Source organism: Aedes albopictus, chromosome 1 (assembly GCF_035046485.1).
Source record: "Aedes albopictus strain Foshan chromosome 1, AalbF5, whole genome shotgun sequence".
Classification (NCBI taxonomy): Eukaryota; Metazoa; Arthropoda; class Insecta; order Diptera; family Culicidae; genus Aedes; species Aedes albopictus.
The window spans coordinates 72,228,814-72,254,382 of NC_085136.1; the positions used below are offsets into that span (position 1 = coordinate 72,228,814).

The window sequence follows — 25,569 nt, forward strand, 5'->3', positions numbered from 1 at the left end:
TGGGACAATGCGGCGAACGGAAGGTGGACCCACCGACTGATCCCAAATGTGTCGGCGTGGGTGAACAGGAAGCATGGGGAGGTGAACTTCCATCTGACGCAGTTTCTGTCCGGGCACGGCTGTTTCCGGAAGTACCTGTTTCGATTCGGTCACGCGTCTTCCCCTCTGTGTCCGGAGTGTGTGAACGTGGAGGAAACACCGGCGCACGTCGTCTTCGAATGCCCTAGGTTCTCGGAGATGCGCAGGGATATGCGCGGCCTGACAGTCGACAACATTGTCGAAGAAATGTGTCGCGACGAAGCTACGTGGAACGCTGTCGACAGAGCAGTAACGAGGATGCTGTCCGCGCTGCAAAGGAAGTGGCGCGAAGACCAGAGAGCGCCGGAACGCGATCGGAGTAGGCTTGATCCACCGCCGGGGACATGACTGAGTCCGTTGCGTAGTACCGGTTTTTGGTCGTCGGAGCGCCGGTGAACCGGAAGTCTACCACCAACCGGAATCGCCGGGTCGACTTCGGCACCTTACTGGTCGGGATGAAAACATCGGTGTCGAGAGAACTTCCACCGTCGGGGTCTTTCTCTGTCGGAGTAGGCTAGGTCCGTCCACCGCCGGGGACTAGACCGAGTATATCGCGGAGAAGCACCGGAACTTGGTCGTCGGGGCGCCTGTGAACCGGAAGCCAGTGTATGCAACTGTAGAAATGATAAAACCACTTGTTGCTTCTTGGAGCTCAGGCTTAAAAGTGACATTTATTGATTCCTAATATCATAGGTGCCTACTCTGATTTATACAACTTTCTTAGCCTACTACATCCCTCCTTATCTTTATTTTAAATATTTTTATGTTAGTGTATTAACATTTAAAAAATAACCATTTAACAATCAATTTTATTAATATTATAATCCTTCAAGTAACCAGGTACGCGTCGTTCTCGTCTTGATTTCTTGATCGGTCCACTGGAGTTCTCTCGGGTGTCTTCATTACACTGTTCAGGAACACTGGAAGCTTCGTACTGGTTTGGATCAAAAAGGTCTCCCGTTACAGCTGATTCGGAATTCTGGAACGGACTGCTTGACATGATTCGTTTAGCATGGTTAACATGTCTGTCACTTTCTACTCCAGTTTTAAGATCTTTAACCGTAAGCCTCGTTCCAGTTCTTTGTAAAACAACATGAGGCTGCGGATTAAAATTAGTAGTTAGTTTATTTTTCTTCAACTGATTCTTCACTAGAACCGTATCGCCAATGTCAATTTCCGAATATTTAGCTTTTCTTTTCAAATCACCATATTGTTTCCCTTTTTCCTTCTTCATTTGATCACGGAATAATTCTACCTGTGATAAAAAATCTCGTGAGAAATTACATAAGAGAAAAATTTAAAAAAATATGATTTTCAAATGGTTACCTCAACTTTACCACTATTTAGCAAACTCGATGTTTCAGGCAGCTTGTCTCTTAATGTCCTTCCAAACATAAGGACAGCTGGCGGTATGCCAGTAATGGAATGAGGAGTATTCCGATAGGCCAGAAGAAAATTGTATAGATCCTTTTTCCACTCTCTACCCATGGCCACGCTAATCCTGATAGTTTTCAATAAAGTCCTATTTTGGCGCTCTACCAAACCATTTTGGAATGGTGCGTAAGGAATTGAGTGGTTTATACGAATGCCATTGGATTTGCAGTAGTTTTGAAATTCTGCTGATTGAAATGGTGGCCCATTATCACACACTATTTCTTCCGGGAATCCATATCTTGAAAAAATAGTGCGTAATTTGAAGATTGTCAAATTTGCCGTTGTCGATGTCATAATTTCAATCTCTGGAAACCTTGAATGATAATCTACTACCACCAGAAGATGAACTCCATTCAATACTTCCATAAAATCAATGGCAATTTTCCTCCATGGCTTGGATGGCATTTCAATACGTGTCATAGGTTCTACAGAAGGTTGTGAAACAAGCATACATCCATGGCATTCCTTAACGAAATCTTCTACCATGGTGTCGATACGAACCCACCAGACTTTCTCTCTTAAACGCCTCTTCATTGCGTCGATACCAAGGTGCGGTTCATGAGCCAATTGTAGAACTTTCCTCTGCAGACTTCTCGGAATAATGATTTTCTGATTTTTCAGTATTAGGTCCCCATCGGTAGATAAATCGTTTGCAATCAGTTTATATCTCGCTAATGTTTTTTTGGCCAACGTTTGTGCGGGTAAGGCAGCCATTTGATTAAATCCATCAAGTCCAGATCGTTTTTATAAGCTTCAATTATTTCAACAGTTGATACGGCTACTGGAGAAGCATCTGAAGAAACCAATCTTACAATTCGCTCGCTTTCCTCATCGTAGCTATTAGGGCAAATGTTCGGATTTTGGCACATTCTGGATAAAGGATCTGCAATATTGGACTTTCCGGGTCTATAAATGACTTTGTAGTCATATGACATCAATCGCAACTTCCACCTGTCAATCCTAGCGCAAGGCTTTGAACGGTCTCCGAATATTGTTACTAATGGCTTATGATCAGTTATGAGCCAGAAAAACTTTCCATATAAATAGAAATGAAATTTCTCTGGTGCCCATACCAAAGCTAGAGCTTCGCGTTCTGTTTGGGCGTATCGTTTCTCGACATCCGAGAGCGTTTTTTGAAGCATAACTGATTATATTGTATTCTCCTGATTTGGCTTTTTGAAATAAGACTGCACCTAATCCAACTGGACTGGCATCAGCAACTACGAATGTCTCCAAATCAGGGTCGAAATAAGCCAAGGTCTCTTCCTTCAGTAAACTATTTTTCAATAGTTCAAACGCTTTTTGATGTGTTATTGTCCAATTGAAGGTTGTGCCTTTCTTCGTCAGAGTTACTAACGGATTGGCAATGGTTGACATATTCGGAATGTGACGGCTTACAAAGGTCACCAAGCCTAGAAAGCTACGGACTTCTTCGGCGGACTGCGGTAGACGAAAATCTTTGATTGCTTGTAACTTATCTTGTGAAATACGAACACCATTCGCTGATAAGTTAAAACCGAGGAAATCTGTTTGTGTGACACATTCTACTGTTTTAGAGTCATTTAAAGCTATGTTCCTTTCAGCCAGTCGACTTTTTACAATAGCAGTTCTCATCTGAAATTTAATATCTAATATTAAGAAGCAAATGCTAATATTAAAGAAAATACCTTCAATGTTTGTATATCAGGAGCATGAATCAAAATATCGTCTATGAAAACAATCATCCATGGAAATTCTCCTAAAATTGCTTCCATGCACTTTTGGAACAACTCAGGTGCTGCCGACAAGCCAAAAACTAACCTTTTATATCTCATAAGGCCCAAAGGTGAGATAAACGTAGTAATGTATCGGCAATCTTCATGCAATTTAAGTTGGTGGAATGCTTGCTTAATATCAAGTTTGGTAAACACCTTACTTCCTCGGAGTCGGCAAATCATTTGCTCCAATGTTGGAAGAGGGTGAATCTCTCTTATAATAGCTTTGTTGGCTTCACGAAGATCGATAATGATTCTAACTTCGGTTGCACTTTTCCGTTTAACAATCATTGGAGACACCCATTCAGATGCATCTCGGACACGCTCTATAATGTCTTGTTTTTCTAACTCTTTGAGCTTTAAAAGAGTTAATTCTTCCAATGGAACAGGGATTCGCCGATAAGATTGTTGAACAGGTGGAACACTTTTGTCAATTTTTATCGTTGCGCACATATCTAGATTTTTAAGTATTTATTTCAAGTCGTATTTCAGTGATAATCATAAAGTAGGCATAACATTACTCACCTTTGATTGCAGGTAAATTATCATCCGATAGTGATCTGAGGAATTTTACCACACCAAGTTTTTCTGCAGTGTCACCCGACAGCAAAGAACATTTACCATCTTTGATAACGTAACATGTTGTGTGGCAGGACTGGTCTTCAATTTCAATTGTTACATCAACTTCTCCGAGTACAACTAGAGGTTTTTCCGAACCATATGCTCGAAAAATCTTGTCGCTTCCTCTGCGAGCACCGAATGCTTGGAACCCAACTTGTTTCATAGTCTTCCAGTCAGTCTCACTCAGTACGTCTTCGTCAGCCCCCGTGTCAATGATGAACCTGAGACTGACACCTCCTACCTTTGCTTGTACAGACCGCTTGCTATTCAGATGGAAAAGTTCCCGAATTTCTACGGGTTTAGTAACGTCTTCGACTTCACGAATAAATTTTGGCCGCCTATCAAACCGAGAGTTTCCGTCAAACCGTCCAGCATCTTGCCTCATCGATTTCTTGAATCTGGGTTGTTGATTTTCGAATTTGTTGAAACGATCACAACACCGAGCAAAGTGTCCCTTTGACTTGCATTTGTTGCAACGCGATAGACGGGCTGGACATCCTGGATCTTTAGAGAGATGATTACCGAGGCACCTGAAGCAAGTTCGATTTGATTTATCTGCAGGTTTCTCGACACTCTGCATAGTGTTCAAATCGCCGATCCCGATGGATTTGCCTCGAAACTCTTGTACCTGAGATTTTACAGACTCGTGCGTTCGACCAATTTTCAACATATCATCAAGACAAACATCAGCCTCGAGATATTTTGCTCGCAATTTATCGTCATTTTGTGTAGCTACAACAATCTGGTCCATCAACATTTGATCCAGTTGGTCATCGAAGTTGCAAAGCGCAGCCTGGGACCTCAGTCGAATAACAAATTGATCTAGTTTCTCATTGGGGTTAAACATCATTTGTCTGAACTTGAATCTCTCGTACCGCAAAGACATACGAGGCGCGTAATAGTTGTCAAGAGCATTCATTGCGATCCGGTACGGGTTGTCCATTATATTGCTGACTGTGGTAGGTACATTCTGAGCAATCTTACGAACGTCCGGTCCCCCAAAACACATTAGAGCCTTGTACATTTCATCATGATCCGTTACGTTTTTTAACGCAAGATATGCACGAAACTGATCTTTCCACAGATCCCAACGTGAGCTTGTTGGACCAACATCATTCTCAACAAACGGAATGATTGTAAAATTAAACTGAAAATTTATGGTTTGAGTTATCGTATCACAGGTACAATTCATAATAGTTTCTAATTTGACAGTTGATTTTTTTTTTCTTGATTTGAATCCGCTAGTTATTCCTGTACCGTTGCATAGCAACGGTCTATGGTAACGTCAACAACTTCGTGCTGAAAAATTCGGATGGACTAGAAATAAATCTCTGCATCCTCACTAACAGATTGGTCTGGAACCGTTGTTCCCTGCAATCTTAACATTCTTGGACAGGCTAGAAGTAATTTCTCTTTGTCCACCTGAACAGACTGGATGTCCTAGAATCCCTGTGTATCAGGATTTTTCCAGAACAGACTAGAATTTCTCTCTTTGTTCATGGTCCTTACTCAGACAGACTAGAACAAAATTCTCTATGACTGAGATTTCCCCTGGCCAGACTGGAACAGACCTTCCCTTTGGCACAGGTCGGTTTTAAACAAAACGATTCAATTCATTCAGTTAAAAAAAAAATCACTGTCAAATTTTCACCAAAAAATAGAAATTTTTATAATTACCGATGCCATTCTGCTACAGCGCTGACTTTTAGTTGGTTCTCGTCCGTATTCACTTCCGAGTGCTGCCGCCGCTGAGCTGCTGCTGCGGATCTGCTGCTGCTGCCGATCTGCTGCTGCTGCAGTGTTTCTCCCCGATAGAAGCCAAACGTCCAGACTGCAAGTCACTGCTACTGAATGCTTCGGCCGGTAGCCAACTCCTTCCTATTCCTTCCTTATGAAATCGGTGCCCTTGAATACTCCGGCCGGTGGCCAAACTTCTACTCACGATGATATCGTTGCTGCTGAATCTTTCCGCCGAATGCTGAACGTCCTTCACCTTGTTCACCTTCGTCGCCAGTGTAGAAATGATAAAACCACTTGTTGCTTCTTGGAGCTCAGGCTTAAAAGTGACATTTATTGATTCCTAATATCATAGGTGCCTACTCTGATTTATACAACTTTCTTAGCCTACTACAGCAACCACTCCGGTTGCTAGGGCTTTATTTCTCCTGAGTGATGGAAGAACTCTACAAATGCACATTAAAATTAGTAGAATATTCACAAGCTAAAATCGAACATGTAACAGAAAAATAAAACTGGTAACACAACCTTCACCAACGGAGAAAGAAATTTTTGTGGATGATTGCAAAGCATCCACAAAAATTTCGTTGGGTTGAATGTAGGTAAGGCTATGAAGAGGCTGATTAACTTCTAAACTAGCTTAATCTAACCTATTCTACACAACATCGAACAAATCAAATTCCTGAAAGGAGATCGAGTGTTGCTTAAACGGTAACGGTAACGGTAATAACGGTAGCGGTAACGGTAACGGTACTGAATTGCTCTTCCTGCACCATGGGTGCCAGAAAACGAGAGAATTCAACGCCAAACTTGGCGCCAGAAAACTAATCCTAAAATAACCTACGGATAAGCAATCGCGTCTTCAATGCCTGTGTTACAACAAGGACAACACAGTGGGTTTTTCAGTTGGGCGCCATTGTTACAAATAAAAAAAATATAATAATAAATGGCCCGCGTTGGGTGCCAAAATACGGACAAACAATGATAGAACCCTATAAATGCTCTATTTTATTTTTCATTACGAAAAATAAATAGAACATTTCAAATGCACATTAAAATATAACTACACGAATTCACATTTACAACACAAAACATAAAAGTGGCCACTTATCCTCAAAAGAATAACAATTTACGATCACAGGATGACGAGGTTTCATTTATTGGTTTTGGTCCATCAGTCAATCCTGGAACAGTGTTTTGTTTGGCTGATTCCATTTTTGTTAACAGTATTTATTCTGTTTTCATAGCTTATTTGTGTCTAGGAAAACTAATCCTAATTGGCCATCCTGAATCGGGTTTTAATGCAAGACGGCTACATGTTGATGTCCCTGCTAGGGAGCAGTTTGCCTGTCTTGCAGTCATTTGTCGCCAGAAATGACCTTAATGTATGCAACCACTCCGGTTGCTAGGGCTTTATTTCTCCTGAGTGATGGAAGAACTCTACAAATGCACATTAAAATTAGTAGAATATTCACAAGCTAAAATCGAACATGTAACAGAAAAATAAAACTGGTAACACTGTCCGGGAAGAAACGGTTTCGGAAGATGTTCCACTGCCGGGGAAGTCTTTGTCGGCGTAGGGTAGATCCACCGTCGGGGACTATCCGAGTCGTGCGCGAAAAACTGGAGTGCTAAAACGGCACCGTTCCTCGGAGAAACTCAGTATGATCCGAAGTACTTGCTGGTGGTATTAGAATAACAAATTTGGTGTATGTTTGTGCTAACTGTGTCGCTGAATGGCGATAGGTTAGGTACGAACACGAGAACGACTAGAATAACAAATTTAATTTTAGAATAACAAATTTGGTGTATGTTTGTACTAACTGTGTCGCTGAATGGCGATAGGTTAGGTACGAAAACGAGAATGACTAGAATAACAAATTTAGAAGCGACAAAAAGTGCATGAGCACAATAGCAGAAGAGCGCATGAGCGCATTGCCCCCCCTGAAGCAGTCGCATATCAGTGGTACCAGGGGGATCGAGGCGTCAAGGTGTAGCAGAGTTTTTCCAATCGGTTTTCTCTGCTTGGGAGGTTGGGAGGAAAAAAAAAAAAAAAAAAAAAAAAAAACACACACACACACACACACACACACACACACACACACACACACACACACACACACACACACACACACACACAGACAACAGACGCTGGAAATTTTGATTTTTTTTAAGGCAGGAAAGAATCTGTCATTCTTAGACAACCGAATGCAGCAGTTACTGGAAATAACACAGGTAGCCCTGTTTGTCTGTCCGGTGACTTCACCGAAGTATTTTCAGATGTAAATATAAGCTGCATTGAATTCATGAAAAGACTATTCAAAACGTAGAAAAAGGTAATGCTTTTATTATTTAAAATCTACAAGCGTGAATTACACATGAACCGTTTAGATTGAAAAAAAAAACAAAACTTGCCACGGGCGCTACTGCGTCCACAAATAAACTAGTTTCAAATAGTGAGGAACCTAGACATCATGGTTCGCTTCTGCTTTACCGGTTCGTGGTTTTCATGCGATGGATTTCGGCGGGAAAATGCCGTTAGGCCAGATTACCGATGGAGCTGCGATCCTCAGTCTATGTCAAGGGCTTCATTTTGGCCTATAGTGACTTATTCCCAAGCGGGTAGGGTTGTTTTATGGGAGGTTTGGTTTCAACTACCTACGCGTTCAATTAAACTGAAATGATTTGAATCATTGATGCATTATTCTCAATCAAGTGAGCACAGGAGCAATAAAATGCGAAAATTTGAATTGATCGTAAAGAAATGATGTTTTTCAAAGCATGCTTTTTAAAACTCGCGCTCGCAATGATGATCTTTGAAGACTGCTTGGAAGTGTAAAAACGAAGCTAGAGCAAAGTTTAACCGGAAGGAACGTTAAGTGACCTGATAGAAATGAAAAGACTAGAAGGGTTGTTCACGAGGGAAAAAACCAGGCAATGAGAGAAAAGTTTAAAGAATTTGTCAAAGGAATAGATTCCAGTACGAGTAGTAAAGAGTTATGGAAAAAAGTTAATGGGTTAACGGGAAAAAGGAAGAAACGAAGTCAGCCTAACATTGTTCATGAAGAGGAAGAAGCAGCTACTCAATTTCTGAATAAAAACTTTCCGTTTAGTGAACCAGTGGAACAACAAATAAGTGTGAAAGTAGATTACGACATTATGAATGTGACGAAGTGGAACGATATCTTAAGTAGAAAAAAGAAAGCATCGGCAGCTGGTCCGGATGGAATTAGCTACGAGGTACTAAGGAGCGTCCAAAGGGAGGTTAGAGACAAGCTGGTAGAAGATTTGAATCGTATGTGGAAAGAGGGAAGAATCGATTCCGACACGAAAAAGATTAAGGTGATCGCGATACCCAAGCCGGGGAAGTATCCGAATATTGTGGAAAACCTGCGTTCAATATCAATGCTTAACTGCTCATTGAAAGTGATCAACTCAGCGGTCTTAGCAGAACTAACCAAATTCGTACAAGAAAACTCAATTCTGCCAGCGGCATCGTTCGGTTTTAGGAAGCATAGCTCCACTACAACATGTTTGAACTATGTTATTAACAGTATAAACTCATTAAAAAGGGAAGGAAAAGTCACAGGGGCAATCTTCATTGATCTGTCAAACGCCTATAATACGGTCAAAATAGAGACTCTGGAAAGAATACTGTATGGCTAAGAAGCTCCAGCTGAAATCACAAATTGGATTGTGAACTTCCATCAGGACAGAATTGTGCAAATACAGGTAGGAAAGCGGTTAGTCGAAAGAAGCGTCGGTGACGGACTGCCACAAGGGGACGTGCTGTCACCGATGTTGTTCAACATCTACACGGCACAACTACACGAAGCAGCAACAGAAGGAGTCATCCTGCACAGAAAAAAATATGTAATTAAAATTCAACGAGAAATCATGCACATAAAGGGAATGCTAGAGTTAGTGCTCTTTTACATGAGATATAATGTAAAATTCCATTACTATCATGTAAATTTCTGCCATTCGTCGCGTAAACCATCATGGTTTCCAACCGGTTACGCGATTATAAGCGGGAATTTACACGATCGTAACGTAATTTTACATGATATCTCATGTAAATTTGCACTAACTCTAGCATTCCCTTTATGTGCATGATTTCTCGCTGAATTTTACATGAATATTTTTTTCTGTGTGGTACAATTCGCCGATGATTTTATGGCAATTGTAGCAGGGGAAACTAGGGAAAAGCTACAATGTCGGGCTCAAAGGTTTCTGGACACCTTTAAAACCAGTTCTGAGCAATTGAACCTAAAAATAAATGAGAACAAAACCAAAGTAATTCTCTTTCAAAGGAACCAAAAGACCTTGAACCTGAAAATCGGAAGAATGAACACAGAAACTGTGAATACTCACAAATACCTAGGGCTGACTATGGATCGGAGCATAGCGTTTGGAGCTCACATCCGGGAATTGAAAAGGGGAGCAACTGACAGGATAAACATGTTGAAGGTCATTAGTGCCACAAAATGCGGAGGACACCCGCAAACACTGAACCTACTGTACAATTCTATAGTACGGAGTTATCTCGACTACAGTGCTTCGGCATATGCAAACGCGGCAAAGAGCAACTTAAACAAACTGACTGTAACTAACAACGTATGCCTAAGAAGGGTCACAGGCTGCTCTAAAACGATGCCAATCAACACGCTATGCGCCATTGCCAGTCAGCCTCCTTTGGAGTTCCGTAGGAAGCTAACAACTGCCAAAGAGCTAATAAAATTTTTTGTTGCTCCATGAAGATGACCTCTCTAAGGTCTCCCTGGACAAAAGCTGTTGTCGCGTCCATCTGATAGATGGAAAGTCCAAACTTGGCAGACAAAGCAAAAAGCTCTCCAAAATTGGGCAATATTCAATTTTTTGGCTCAATGTGCTAGTTTTCACACAAATATATCTAAATAATATGAACTGCGTCAATATTTTTCGATTTTCACTGATTTTGAGAGGCCACGTCCATCTCTTTTGTCTTCCTCCACCTCTTCTAGCTGCCTCCTCTTCTGTATTTCTCCTTCTCGTGTATGAGGAGAGTGAGTAAGAAAAAAGGAAATGCTGGCTCCGAAAATGCTGATCTGTGGCGTAGTTGATTAACGCATCCTGTCTAACGAATTGGGAAGTCATGGGTTCGAATATCACCAGAATGACGTGCGAAAAAGGAAACACTACAATCATCATATTTATTATATTTTCCCTCTCTTCCAGAATCAACGAATTCCTATCCTCAACATTCGAAGAGCTGGATCCACCAAAGGAGAATTTCTTCAAGTAAGTAAACAAACTCCACATACGCCGGTTTTATCCTACCATAATCAACACAAGACATTTGGTTTTATTACTAGCATTAAAACATTGTGACTTACATTTTAACATCGATAATAATAAAAAAGAACATAAAACATAACCTACACAGCTCTTCTTTACGCCACAAAGCATAACCTCCACAATGTTTGACAGTTCTCGTCAAACATTTTCCCGTGATGAAAGTGCTGCCAGATTCATAGCTCGATCCCGCCGGCGTTCTTGCTGCCATCGTTGAAACTGCTGTCACATCCGCTGCTGCTGTTCGATCGCTTCGACAGCTGCCGTTTCAGCTCCTTATGTAGCTTCTCGTTGGTGGCTTTGTCCGCCTTGCAAATCACCCCGACTCCGTTCAGGTGTTGCTGCTGCTGCTGCTGGTGATGCTTCTTGCGCGGTATGAAATCATCAAATGAAAGCGACTTGCGCGATTTTTTGTTCCGTCCGAACGTGCTGCTGAACATGTGCGATCGGCCGCCTTCCGAAGATCCCTTGTTGATCCGTAGCTGATGGTTCTTTTCGTCCGACTGAGATCCTCCGACTTTGGCGGGGGCTTCCACCGATTGGCCGCGTTCATACAAGCCGCGCATTTTGTTCTTGATCGATCGGCGGTGATGACCGAACTTCTTGCTGAACTCGCTGAATGTGGAGGCTTTGGCGACGGCAGCAGCGGCGGTTGCGAGATCGTCTTCGACAGCGGGGATGGGTCTTTGGTTCGGTTGGTCCTGTAAGCTCGATTGCTTGAACAGGTGATTGAGGTTCATTTTCTTCAGGTTGCGCCACAGGTTGTTCATTTGCGATGAGCTGACCGGGGGATGACCCGATGGTAGAGAGGTGGATGACGACGTTAGAGGTCCTTCCGGAATGTTAATCTGAGGAATAGAAAGAGGCTTAGGTTAGTCCAGTACGCTGGGTAGCGGAACAGATCTGTTGTGTAGAACAGACTGACTGACTGGCTGACTGACTGACTGACTGACTGACTGACTGACTGACTGACTGACTGGACAAGGAATCCAAGGAATCCAAGGAATCTAAGGAATCCAATGAATCCAAGGAATCCAAGGAATCCTAGGAAGCCAAGGAATCCAAGGAATCTTAGGAATCCAAGGAAGCCAAGGAATCCAAGGAATCCAAGGAAGCCAAGGAATCCAAGGAAGCCAAGGAATCCAAGGAAGCCAAGGAAGCCAAGGAAGAAACGGAAGCAAAGGAAGCCAAGGAAGCCAAGGAAGCCAAGGAAGCCAAGGAAGCCAAGGAAGCCAAGGAAGCCAAGGAAGCCAAGGAAGCCAAGGAAGCCAAGGAAGCCAAGGAAGCCAAGGAAGCCAAGGAAGCCAAGGAAGCCAAGGAAGCCAAGGAAGCCAAGGAAGCCAAGGAAGCCAAGGAAGCCAAGGAAGCCAAGGAAGCCAAGGAAGCCAAGGAAGCCAAGGAAGCCAAGGAAGCCAAGGAAGCCAAGGAAGCCATGGTAGCCAAGGAAGCCAAGGAAGCCAAGGAAGCCAAGGAGTCCAAGGAAGCCAAGAAAGCCAAGGAAGCCAAGGAAGCCAAGGAAGCCAAGGAAGCCAAGGAAGCCAAGGAAGCCAAGGAAGCCAAGGAATCCAAGGAAACCAAGGAATCCAATGATTCAATGGAACAAAATAATCAATAAATCAATGAATGACTAGTTTCTTACCGGTTCATAGATGTTTTCCCCATCGTTGGAGTCCTCCGGTTCATCACCAAAGTTGACGAAACTCTCCGCAATCAGTTCGTTCAGCTCTTCGTAATCATTGCTTCCACCGTAGCTTCCACCCGCACCACCAATCGGCAACAAATTAGCACTCCGGGACTTCTCCTTGAGTCGACCCGTTTCCCTATCGCGCACCATGTCCACTTTGATGCTGCTGTGTTCGTCCTCCGTCGTTCCTCCTCCGTCTTCGACTGATCCCAGCGAATCGGGCTCCCGCAGCTGATTGAGGCGTCGAGCCTTCTTGACCTTCAAATCCACCACCGCATAGATGGGCTCCACCATTAGGGGGGAATCGACTTTGTCGCGGTCATTCCTCCTGGTGGGAACGGAGCGATCATCTCCCGTTCGGAAGAGGTCGGTCTTGCTGCTGAAGCCACCACCGCCAAGTGATTTCTGCTGACTAGAAGACGTTGATTCTGATGCAGATGACGCCGATACCGATGGCGGTGATGATGATGATGATGGTTGAAGGTTACTGCTGTGGCTGTTGCTTCGGCTGCGACTTCGAGGCACAATGGACTCCGAACCATTGGGGGCATTGGGGGCCGTCGTCGTGGTGGCATTGGGCTTCCGCCGGTACAGGGTGTCCGTTGAGCCGACGCTTTTGATGCCGGTGCCGGTCATGTTGTAGCCATTCGCCGTCAGCTCGATCGTGATGCTGCGAGGGGAGAGACAAAGAATACATGAAGAGATCACACATTTTTATGAGCGCATGGCGAAGGAAGATTTGATGGAACAAACTTGAGCAAAATAACTCGATACTCTGTAATGGACTGAAAGACGCTGTGGCGACTGATTGTGCATTACGAAATGTTACGATATTATTATTCAGCGGAATGATTCATTTTTCGCTGTGATTTTAGGGGCTTTTTGGTAAAAAAAAATACGCGGATGATTCAATCACACCGGTTAACATTATGAGCAAAGTCAAAAATCTATATAAATAAAAATGGTCAATCACTTTGAAACACTTAAAAATCAATTTTTGATCCGATTAGAATTCTCCTAGGTTTAAAAGGATTTTATGAGTTCCTAGAATCAGATCGTGACTTAATTGGGGCCATCCAGGAATATGGGTACTTGTAACCGGTTCCGGAAGGTACCTACAAGGAAAACTTATAGATTATCGTGTAGAGTTCGATGAATCAAGTGCCGCACGAAGAAAAAATTTTACTTAGTCACTGAATTGAGTAAAATTTATCTCGGTGCGTGTTGGATGGAGAAAACTGAAATCTGTCAAGCAGCGCGATAACTAGCGCATGAGTTCATTGACCATATCCGGGTATTCCGGAACCGGTTCCGGTAAAACCCGGAGAGGTTGTTTTTAGCTCACCTTTCTTCAGTATCGAGGAAAATTTGATTACTCGACCAAACTAGTCTTATTGTAACGGCTCTATATTTATGCACAACTATGCATATTGATAAAAGTGGCCCACGCATAGCTACCGCAATGTGCATTGCATGAACTTATTTTGGGGACATTTTGAGCAAGCAATGAAAGCATGTCATGCGACTGTTCAATTTTTAATCTTTCCCATACAATATTATCATGATGCTCTGGGTATGGATTATTGAGTTTCCCATATCTTCCAAAGAGTTCTTTCAAGAATTAGTGCAGGGAGGATTCCCGAAGAATCCCTGAAGGAATTTCTGGATGAATCCCTGGAGAAACCTCTGGAGGAATTCCTAGAGAAGCTTTTTGAGAAATCCCTGAAGGATTTTCTGGAGGAATTCTTGGGAAAATCTATGGATGAATGTCAGAGGAATTCATGCAGGAAATCCCTGGAGGAATTCTTGGTGGAATCCCTGGAAGAGTTCCTGAAGCAATCTATGAATTAATTCCTGGAGGAATCTCTAAGAAATTCCTGGAAGAATCTTAGAAGAATCGCTGGAGGAATCTTATGGAAACTCATAGAGGAACCCTTGAAGAAATTCCTGGAAGAATTCTTCAATGAACTCCTGGAGGAATTTCTGGCGGAATTTTCTAAAAAAAAATCTTAGGGAAATCTGTGGATGAAAGAATTCTTGGAGGAGTCCTTGAAAGAACTCGTGGAAGAATTCCTAGTTTTTCGTAGAGGAATCCCTGAAGTTCCTGGAGGAATTTCTGGAGGGATCTTATGATTAATGCCTAGAGCAATTCCTAGAGGAATCCCTGAAGAAATTCCCGGTGGAATTCCTTGAGAAATCCCTCTAGTAATTGTTGGATAAATTTGAGGGGGATTCCTTGAAAGATACCCTAGGCAACCAATAAGCATTTGAATAAGCCGTATTTCGGTTTTATATATGCATTCTTCCTGCTTACTGCCGTACCATAGTAGTTGGACTACTAAACGGCCCTATATTAGCATTTTAAATGCATGGTATGTTTTGGCTATCAAGCAGCATAACTTCTACTTTATTGCTATAAAACTGCTAAGTGAGATGAGTGATGCTACATAAACTCGTAACACATTTCCACTTCCTAATTTACGTGCTTCGGCTCTAGAAGCCATTATTACTCGCATGTCCTGGCACTAACGAAAAAAATCAATGGAAAAAAATGCTTTGGCATATAAATTCCATGGCTAGCTATGCTTGATTTAATGCTCAGCAATGTCGAGCCCATAGCATAACGAAACAACTGCCAGTATAATATTCAAGCCTTAAATAGACCAAAAATCTAACGCACATTATCTAATAGTGTGGGTCATCGGAACCGTTTTCTCAGATCAAAGCTTTTTTGGTTCCGTTTCGGGTCCTGAGTATCTGTGCAAAATTTGAGCACGATCGGTTGCGTCTACACTTTGCGCATTGCAATTGAAAATTGTATGGGATTTTGTATGGGAAAACATACTTTTTTACATTTTAGCCATAAGTTGAAAAAAGTTTGTCTGAAACTTTTTAACCGATACTGTAAAATGATTGCCTAGGATGTTCTGAAAAACTTTGTTGAAGACCGCATAGCGATCCGATGCTTGTAAAAATAGTTATAACCAACGAACCGCATGCATGTGTTTATGTTTTAACATGTAAAGGAATAACAATAGCAACAAAATTATGCTGTTTCGCCAAGCAATGCCAACGTTATAACTTTTTTCATAAGCATCAGATCACTTCGCGGTTTTCGACAAAGTTTTTCAGGACACCCTAGGCTACGTTTTCACTTTATCGGTTACACGGTTTTAGAAAAATTCGAGCTTGTCATGAGAGAAATGCAAAAAGTGTGTTTTCCCATGTAAAACCCCATACAAACTTCAAACCGATCGTGCTCAAATTTTGCACACTTTCATTTGGGTCCTGAAATAGGATCAAAAAAGCTTTGATCTGATGGGATGCCATTGAATTTTTCTATTTTCCATATAAACGATGACCCACTCTATTATCTAATCATCTTTAGCTTACCCAGTAGCGCAGTTCAGCACTGTGTGACAGTAGATTTATGTTGTCATATTGAACAGAGGACAACGACGCATAGCACATCAAGCAATCATATAGTAGGCGTCACGAATCAAAGTCACCCGTGTTGTCGTTCCTCGTGCAGCAATGTCAAGGTGCAAATCAGTAGTGCATTCCCGCAGCTCCCGCTTGCTCGCAATAAACCTAAAGCGCACAAGCACCATCGTCAACCCGAGGAACAAGGGAAGAAACCCCAATTTCGCCGCAATCAGCAAAAAATCAAAAACAGCATTTGAATACGTGCCACAAGCCTCAAAAGTTGCACAGGAGAGTGAGGCAAAAAATAGAAGAGAATGGACAGGGGAAAATATTTTTGTTTGTATTTTTGACAATCTGGGGGATAGGAAATTTAAGCATTTAATCACCCATATATTGCACCAAAACCTGCATTTAATTAGCACTTATGGCACATATACGGCTGATTAGCATTTAGAAAGGATAATGGACAATGACGTATGGAATACAAGATGGAATCTCATTTGAAAGGTTTTATTGAGAGAAGAAAAAGTTGGGCTAAAAACATTTATTGGGATCGATTTAGTTGCTTTTGTTTAATTATTTGCATGATTTTTCACAAGCAACCAGTCCCAAATAAACCAATTGTATTATTTGTCAGTGTTATTCTTATGTCTCCCATAACTAAATGAAGGGAATAACGATTTAAGCGGCATACTGTAGCATACCATTAACATAAATGCCACAACATTGAGGACCGACTGTAGCAAACCAATCATACCCACACCGAAAATAACAAACAAGTGCAAAAGCGCACTGTTATGCAATATCAACACAACATATAGAAGTCATTAACCACGAGTGCATCGTTCTATCGACTCTCTCTCCACTTCTGCTTGTGAGGTACGAGGGCCGATAGCATGCGGCGTGGTAGGATCAAATTGCATGGCTAGCGCCTGGCTTAACGTAAAACAAACCATAAGCATTTTTGGTTATTTGTCACTCCAGTCGTCTCACCTATGTATTAAGCTATTTGTTATGTTAAACCTTGAAATGTATTGAACCTTGAAATGTATAAAAGGGACAAGTGTATCTGATGAATAAAGAATTCTGATTCTTAGCTCGACCCAATTGGACGTCTCCAATCTGGCTATCGACTACTAAGTTTGAAGAATCCATAAGCGACCCTTCTGGTTATCACCAGCAAGGCTATCGTCTTGAAGTAAGTCCGCCGCGTTATTCCGCTTCGTGACATGGTCCGTTAAACCATGTAGTGAGTAGTGTTTATTAGTGACATATACCTATAATGCGTAAGGACAACGCAATATAGGAGATGGCGACCGTTAGGCAAAGTTCCTGAGTAAAACTACGTGAATAAGGAGTGAATAAGGACTGTATCGATAATCCTTAGTGAAAATGAATAAAGAAGAAAGTGAACAATTTTGGAGTGAAATAGACGCGCAAGCGCGCCAAGATTACGCGAAGTGTGTCGAAAGTGTAAAAAAACACAGATCAGGAAAGTGCACAAACGAATGCTGCCGGAACTGGCTGATGGAATACTGGGTAAAAACCTACCCAAAGTTGAGAATTTCATCAAGTGGAGAAGTTTTCTTCGGAGATGAAAAAAAGTATTAATAATGCAGTTTCTTACTGCTAATGATAAAAACAAAAGTAAACAATAATGATGTGACAGTGGAAAACAGAAGAGACAGTGAATCTATAATGGCAACCGGTGAACTAAAAGCCATTCTTACAAAGTTGGGTAGATACAACAACGAAAACATTAAAATAAAAGTGAATAAGGTGACTAAAGAACTCCTTAACATTTTGGAAGAAGAACAATATATTGAAGTGCTTGCGTGCGAAAAAGAAGAAGCCACTATAAAAAGCAAACAAAACACAAAATCATTTTCCTTACCACAAACAATAAATGCGCGACGACATGAATTATTGCAGTGGGCAACATTTTACCTGCCAACAGTGACCGGAACTTTAATAGTGTTCACGCGGATGGGAGTTAAAACTCATCACGAAGCAGTACAAAGTGGAATTGGTGGACAAATAATCGGACTTATATATTGAGCAAGTGATTTAGAAGAAAAATGGGGAACGAGAACACTACCCCTAAACCGCCCAATGTGCATGAAGACGTTATTAAAATTATAAACGCAAACGTACAACAAAGTGCACATTTGGAAAAAACCGCGAGTGCTACTTCAATGCTTGCCTATATCGGGCTAAGCATAGTAATAATTCTAGTGCTGTATGTAATTTATCGCGTCATCATCACCATGGAGCGTATGAAAACGCAAGAAGCGATCAATCGCTCGGTTTCACTCGCCTCCGTGACAGTAAACAAGTGAAACTCAAACTACAACATCAAGAAGAAACTGTGAAAACATTTATTTTTTCATGATGAAGAAGTTACTAGTGATTATAATAGTGCTTGTAACTCTGACTTGGTGGCTGTTCTTAATAATACAGGAGGAATTACATCAGCGGAAGGATGCAATGCAACGGGCGAAATTCATCGCTTATTAGACGATTATCAGTCGCATCGTGCCTCACCAGATATTCAACTGCCGGACAAATCATCGGAGCAACTTACTAGGACCGAACAGTAAGCAATGAGTAAGTAACTCCTGGCAAGGATAAAACCAGCAAATGTATAACCATTAATTATTTTTTGTGTATTATAAAAATATCAACATAAAATAGTGCTTTTGAATCAATGTATACAATACTTATACAAATTTATGAATCTATTTCCAAAGAATATAGTAACTTATATAAAAATAAAACAAGGCCAAGATCCCTTGAAAATATTGATGAAAAAACAAAATATTTAACAGATTTGTTCAACAAATATAAATTATTTTTAAATAAACTTCAACCCACACTCAAGTCAGAGCAATGGAACTCTGAGTATGAAAAATATGAAATAATAAAGCAGAAATATACTGCAGCAATTAAAATATTAGAAGAATCAGTAGTCCTACAAAGAAAGAAACCCTCTTTCAAAACATTAGGTAAAACAATAATACTTTGTAGACGATTATCTAGAAACAACTCTAAAATTAAATTTAAAACTATTGTAAAACTTATAATTATTTGTGGAAGATTAGCAAAAATGCCAAAAGTAGACATTAAACTGGGGACATCCCTCGTCCACGTCTATGACGGGACTCCAGAAAATCTCAATGCGTTTCTCGACGCTGTTGCATTATTTTCAGATACAGTTGACGAAGAATACGCAACTGCAACACAGGATCAGAAAACAGCAGCCAAAGAAACTCTGTTTAAATTTGTAAAAACAAGATTAACGGGTGTAGCACGACAGTCTATAATAGGAACTCAAAACCTAGCAGACACGTTAGATAAAATCAAAATCCAATGCTCTCCAAAATTTAACTCTGATAATGTTAAAGCAAAGCTATCATCTTTGAAACAAAAAGGCTCAATAGAAGAGTTCTGTGAACAAGTCGAGAAATTAACTCAGCGACTAGCAATAACTTACATAGATGAAAATATTCCCGCAGACAAAGCAAACCAAATGGCAACCAAAACTGGAGTAGAATCTTTGATCAACGGAACTGATCATCATGATTCGAAAATAATTTTGAAAGCAGGTACCTTTTCAAAAATAAATGATGCTATTCAAAAGCTTCAAGAAAACTATTCTTCAAAATCAACAAACGCCATGCAAGCACAAATCTACATAGCGAACAGAAGCCAAACTCACCGAGGTCGTGGCCGAGGTGGAAGATTCAACAACTTTAGAGGTAACTCAATGCCAAACAGAGCACCAGGAAGGTGGCAAAATTTCAATTATGGTCATTCTAATTTTCAAAGTGACCAAAACCGTTACAACAGGCAAAGAGTTCAGTGGAATCCAAGAGGACAGTGGAATAATAGAGGTCAAGGGAACCACAGAGGACGACCTTCGATCTATCTTATGCAACCCAATCCACAAATGATGAACACATTGGTTCAGCAACAACATCCACCACAACTGTTACAACAACATTCTCAGCAACCAATTTTACCAAATCAAAATTTCCCAAACAACCAAACACCGATGACAAATCAAAATTTTTTAGGCACACAGTTTGGACGGTAGGCACAATAAATGCAGCCGTCTCTAACTACGTAAATTTATCTTTAGATTTATCAGACACTAGATGTACTTTTATAGTAGATACCGGTGCTGATATATCTGTTATAAAAGCCAATAAGGTGAAACGTACTCAAATATATTTTCCAGACGAGAAATGTTTAATTTCAGGAATCGGACACGATGGAATTTCCTCTTTAGGAAGCGCTTTTACAAAAATTATGGTGGAAGGTGAATACATAGAACAGAAGTTCCATATAGTAGAAAGTGATTTTCCTATTCCGACTGATGGAATAATCGGAAGAGACTTTTTAACAAAATACCATTGCAAAATAGATTATGAACCATGGTTGTTAACATTTACAGTAAACCAGCAACAAATTTCAATCCCAATTGAAGATAATTTCCAGAAAATGTTATTTCTGCCCTCTCGACATGAAGTAACCCGATATGTACCAGGATTAAATTTGAAGGAAGATATGGTTGTATGTTCACAAGAAATTCAACCAGGAATTTTCTGTGGAAATACAATAGTATCGAAACAAGAACCAATTTTTAAACTTATAAACACTACTGATGAATCAGTGTACATAACATATGCAAATTTCAGGCCAAAAATGGAACCATTGAAAAATTTTCACATCTGTAATCCCAGAAAATTTAAGAAACGCACATCAGAGCGGGTATCCAACATTTTGAAAGAAACTAATATGCAATCAATACCAATCCATGCTAGAGAAGAAGTAGAAAAATTAATAACTGATTATGAGGATATTTTTTGCCTCCCAGAGGAAAGTTTGACAATGAATAATTTTTATACGCAGAACATCGAGTTAAGCGACAATGTTCCCGTGTATATCCCAAATTACAAAACAATTTACACACAAGGAGAAGAAATTGAAAGACAAGTGCAAAAGATGTTAAAAGATGACATTATTGAGCATTCAGTTTCTTCTTATAACTCACCAATTCTGTTAGTCCCAAAGAAATCGGAAAATAATGATAAAAAATGGCGTTTAGTAGTAGATTTTCGCCAATTAAACAAGAGAATATTACCGGATAAATTTCCTTTACCGAGGATTGACAGTATATTAGATCAACTCGGTAGAGCCAAATATTTTAGTACATTGGATTTGATGTCAGGTTTCCATCAAATCCCCTTAGATGAAAATTCAAAAAAATTTACAGCCTTTTCGACGAATTCGGGTCATTACCAATTTAAACGATTACCATTCGGATTGAACATTAGTCCGAATAGTTTTCAGAGAATGATGACCATCGCTATGGCCGGATTAACGCCGGAACGTGCATTTATTTACATAGATGACATTATTGTCATAGGATGTTCTATGAAACATCATTTACAGAATTTAAAAACAGTATTCGATCGTTTGAAAGAATATAATTTGAAATTGAATATATCAAAGTGTAAATTTTTCAGAACAGAGGTCACTTATCTAGGTCACAAAATCACAGATAAGGGAATATTACCTGATGAATCAAAATATGAGACAATCAAGAATTATCCCATTCCAAAAAATGCTGACGAAGTGCGTAGATTCGTTGCTTTTTGCAACTACTATCGCAAATTCATAGAAAATTTTGCTCAAATTGCGTATCCATTGAATCAACTTCTAAAGAAGAACGTTGAATTTATTTGGACTCAAGAGTGCCTAAACGCATTCAACACTCTGAGAAATTGCCTAATATCTCCCAAAATACTACAATATCCTGATTTTACTAAACAATTTATATTAACGACGGACGCTTCTAACATTGGATGCGGAGCAGTTCTGTCACAGATTACAGAAGCAGGAGATCGACCAGTTACTTTTGCTAGTAAAACATTTACGCCAGCTGAAAAGAACAAACCAACTATACTAAAAGAATTGACAGCCATACATTGGGCGATTAATTACTTTAAAGCTTACTTATATGGCAAGAAATTCACTATAAGAACCGACCATAGACCACTTGTTTACCTTTTTGGGATGAAAAACCCCACATCAAAGTTAACTAGAATTCGAATCGACTTAGAAGAGTTTGATTTCGACGTTGTATATATAGCAGGTAAAGAAAACGTGGCAGCTGACGCTTTATCACGTATAGCTATCACATCAGATGAGTTAAAAGCAGTAGATATATTAATAGTAAATACTAGGTCTATGACAAGAAAATTAGATGGCATATCTAATAAACATAAAATAAATGATGATAAAAACACAGAGACTGATCACCTCTCGTGCTATGAAACCGAAAGATACTATGAAACAAGAAAATTAATGAGACTGTCGACAGCAGTACAAAATACTAAAATGAGATTCATGATTTTAAAGCAAGACAACAAAACACTTCATGCACAAGTGCATGAAGATGTTCGAAATGGAAGTCACGCATTAGTGCATGCTCTTCTAGAAATTGAAAAAATTACCAAAGGATTCAAAACAAAGAAAATTGCTATGTCTGCAGACGATAACATTTTAGCAATGATACCAATAAACTTGTTTAAACAAATAGCAAATGATACTTTAAAAAATCTACAAATAATAATTTATAAAGAACCAATCTTTATAACTAATACAAATGATATCAATACTATATTAAGTAATCACCATAACACTCCTATTGGAGGTCATGTAGGTCAACATCGTTTGTACCTCAGACTTCGAGAAAAATATAGATGGCACGATATGAAAAATTCTATTGCTCAATTCGTCCAGGCCTGCGAATTGTGCAAAAGAAATAAAATTAACAAGCATACTAAACAACCAATGATGATAACAACAACACCATCAAAAGCATTCGAAGTAATTTCAATTGACACAGTAGGTCCATTACCGAAAACAGTCAATAACAATCGTTATTGTATTACTATTCAATGCGATCTAACAAAATTTATAAAAATTATCCCAATTCAAAATAAAGAAGCAAATACAATAGCCAGAGGATTAGTCGAAGACTTTATATTGTCTTATGGACACTTTACGGAAATGCGATCTGACCAAGGTACTGAGTATAATAACGAAGTACTGAAGCAGATTAGCAAAATCCTTCGAATAAAACAGACATTTTCAACCCCATATCACCCTCAATCAATTGGTTCATTAGAAAGAAATCACAGGTGTTTAAACGAATACCTACGATCATTCACTAATGAACACCAATCAGATTGGGACAACTGGATAAAATTCTATGAGTTCTCGTACAACACAACCCCGCATACAGAACATGGCTATACCCCATTCGAACTTGTTTACGGCAGAAAAGCAAATCTCCCACAAGATATTTTTCAAAACACGAATGAACCAATATATAACTTTGATTTATACAAAAACGAATTAACATATAAATTACGAAAAGCTCAACAAACAACAAAAGAAAGATTAATCATACAAAAACAACATAGAAAAGAACAATTTGACAACAACATTAACCCACTATCAATATCTATCAAGGACATTGTATTCTTAAAAAACGAAAATAGAAGAAAGTTTGATTCACATTATATAGGACCATACCAAGTTATGTCAATCTCAGAACCAAATTGCGAAATTAAGCATCTAAATACTGGAAAATCTATAACAATTCATAAAAACAGACTTATAAAGCAATAGATTAAGTAGTGTTCCACCGAGCCTAACTTGCAAAAAAAATAAGAAAGCAAAAAAATAAGTGAAAAAAGCAAGTAGGTTAGTTCCTTAGTCAAGTACTAAGAAACGTGAAATTCGGTTAGATTAATCTAGAATTAAAATAACAACAAAAAATGATAACATACAAAAATAATAAAAAAAAAACAACAAAAATTTGTAAGAGTCAACTGGAGAGACTTAAATTTCAGAATAATTCCATTTCATTACATTATTCTCCCTAAGGGGGATGGTGTAGCATACCATTAACATAAATGCCACAACATTGAGGACCGACTGTAGCAAACCAATCATACCCACACCGAAAATAACAAACAAGTGCAAAAGCGCACTGTTATGCAATATCAACACAACATATAGAAGTCATTAACCACGAGTGCATCGTTCTATCGACTCTCTCTCCACTTCTGCTTGTGAGGTACGAGGGCCGATAGCATGCGGCGTGGTAGGATCAAATTGCATGGCTAGCGCCTGGCTTAACGTAAAACAAACCATAAGCATTTTTGGTTATTTGTCACTCCAGTCGTCTCACCTATGTATTAAGCTATTTGTTATGTTAAACCTTGAAATGTATTGAACCTTGAAATGTATAAAAGGGACAAGTGTATCTGATGAATAAAGAATTCTGATTCTTAGCTCGACCCAATTGGACGTCTCCAATCTGGCTATCGACTACTAAGTTTGAAGAATCCATAAGCGACCCTTCTGGTTATCACCAGCAAGGCTATCGTCTTGAAGTAAGTCCGCCGCGTTATTCCGCTTCGTGACATGGTCCGTTAAACCATGTAGTGAGTAGTGTTTATTAGTGACATATACCTATAATGCGTAAGGACAACGCAATATAGGAGAATACCAATACTTAGAAAAGGTTAGGGTTTATGCGAGTTTTTTTTATTGGGAAAACGCGTAGTAACGCATACTGTATTAACGTTATTATGGGGGGTACAACCAAAGGAATTATACCTAAATCCCTTCCAAAAAAGCAAGCTGTATATGGAAATAAAATGAAAGAAGCTAACGAATTCAGCGAAAAACTTAGTTATAGCTGGGAGATTCTGGGAAGAAGCTGATGAGTTATAGAGATGACGAGAAGGATATCTTGGGACATTAAAAATCTGGGTACTCTGGGTAACACTAAGAGCATTCTGGTTGTTCTCAGCTTTTTTGAGGAGGAAGTGGTGATTTCGGGGGAGCTATGGGAAATAATGAAGTTTAAACAAAAAAGCTAGGATTCTAGCAGTACGCTTATAGTTTTTGCAAGAATTGATTATTGAAACTGAAGAGAACAAAAAGCTGCGGTATCTGAGCGAGAACTGACTGCTATGTGTATAAACTGGCGATTGAGGGTGATGTCGTAAGACATGGTAGGGATTTTTGAAGAAGGTTAGGACTCTTGTAACAAGAACGTGTTTCCAGGAATACATTTAGAAATACAGGGGATAGACAAAATGATCGGGACAGGCAAAAAATTCACTTTACAAAAAATGGTCAAATGACTGTAACTTTTTGAAAAGTGCATAAAAAAATCTAAAATTTTTACTGTAAGTTGATCAACTAGTTGTGTATCAATGGTATTGCTGGTATCAATTTTGGAAATGATCGAACTATTCTACATGAAGTTAGAAAGATTCTAGAAAAAGTCAAAATTATCCGATAGCCAACTGCAGAATAGCCCGATCTTTCCCAAAAATGGGACCATTGATACACAACTAGTTGATCAACTTACAGTAAAAATTTTAGATTTTTCGATGCTCTTTTCTAAAA

At 39.7% G+C, this 25,569-nt stretch overlaps 3 protein-coding genes across 3 annotated transcripts in view; 1 reads left to right on the forward strand and 2 right to left on the reverse strand.

Moving 5' to 3' along the window:
- LOC134285003 (probable ATP-dependent DNA helicase HFM1) overlaps positions 1 to 10,973 on the forward strand; it is a 67,389-nt gene extending 56,416 nt beyond the window's left edge. The window contains exon 10 of the mRNA XM_062844829.1: positions 10,842 to 10,973. Within this exon, the coding sequence (XP_062700813.1) occupies positions 10,842 to 10,908 (67 nt within the window). The 3' untranslated portion in view covers positions 10,909 to 10,973. The remainder of the gene's footprint in view (positions 1 to 10,841) is intronic.
- On the reverse strand, positions 700 to 7,682 carry LOC134285002 (uncharacterized). Its single transcript, XM_062844823.1, has 2 exons — positions 5,565 to 7,682; positions 700 to 5,034 (listed from the first exon to the last, which is right to left on the reverse strand). The coding sequence occupies exons 1-2, from the start codon at positions 5,571 to 5,573 to the stop codon at positions 3,784 to 3,786; spliced, it is 1,260 nt and encodes a 419-aa protein (XP_062700807.1). The 5' UTR covers positions 5,574 to 7,682; the 3' UTR covers positions 700 to 3,783.
- Positions 10,974 to 11,000: 27 nt separating the features above from the next.
- LOC134285004 (uncharacterized) overlaps positions 11,001 to 25,569 on the reverse strand; it is a 194,044-nt gene continuing 179,475 nt past the window's right edge. The window contains exons 7-8 of the mRNA XM_062844830.1: positions 12,598 to 13,312; positions 11,001 to 11,806 (exon numbers count right to left, since the gene is read on the reverse strand). Coding sequence (XP_062700814.1) covers positions 11,135 to 11,806; positions 12,598 to 13,312 — 1,387 coding nt within the window. The 3' untranslated portion in view covers positions 11,001 to 11,134. The remainder of the gene's footprint in view (positions 11,807 to 12,597; positions 13,313 to 25,569) is intronic.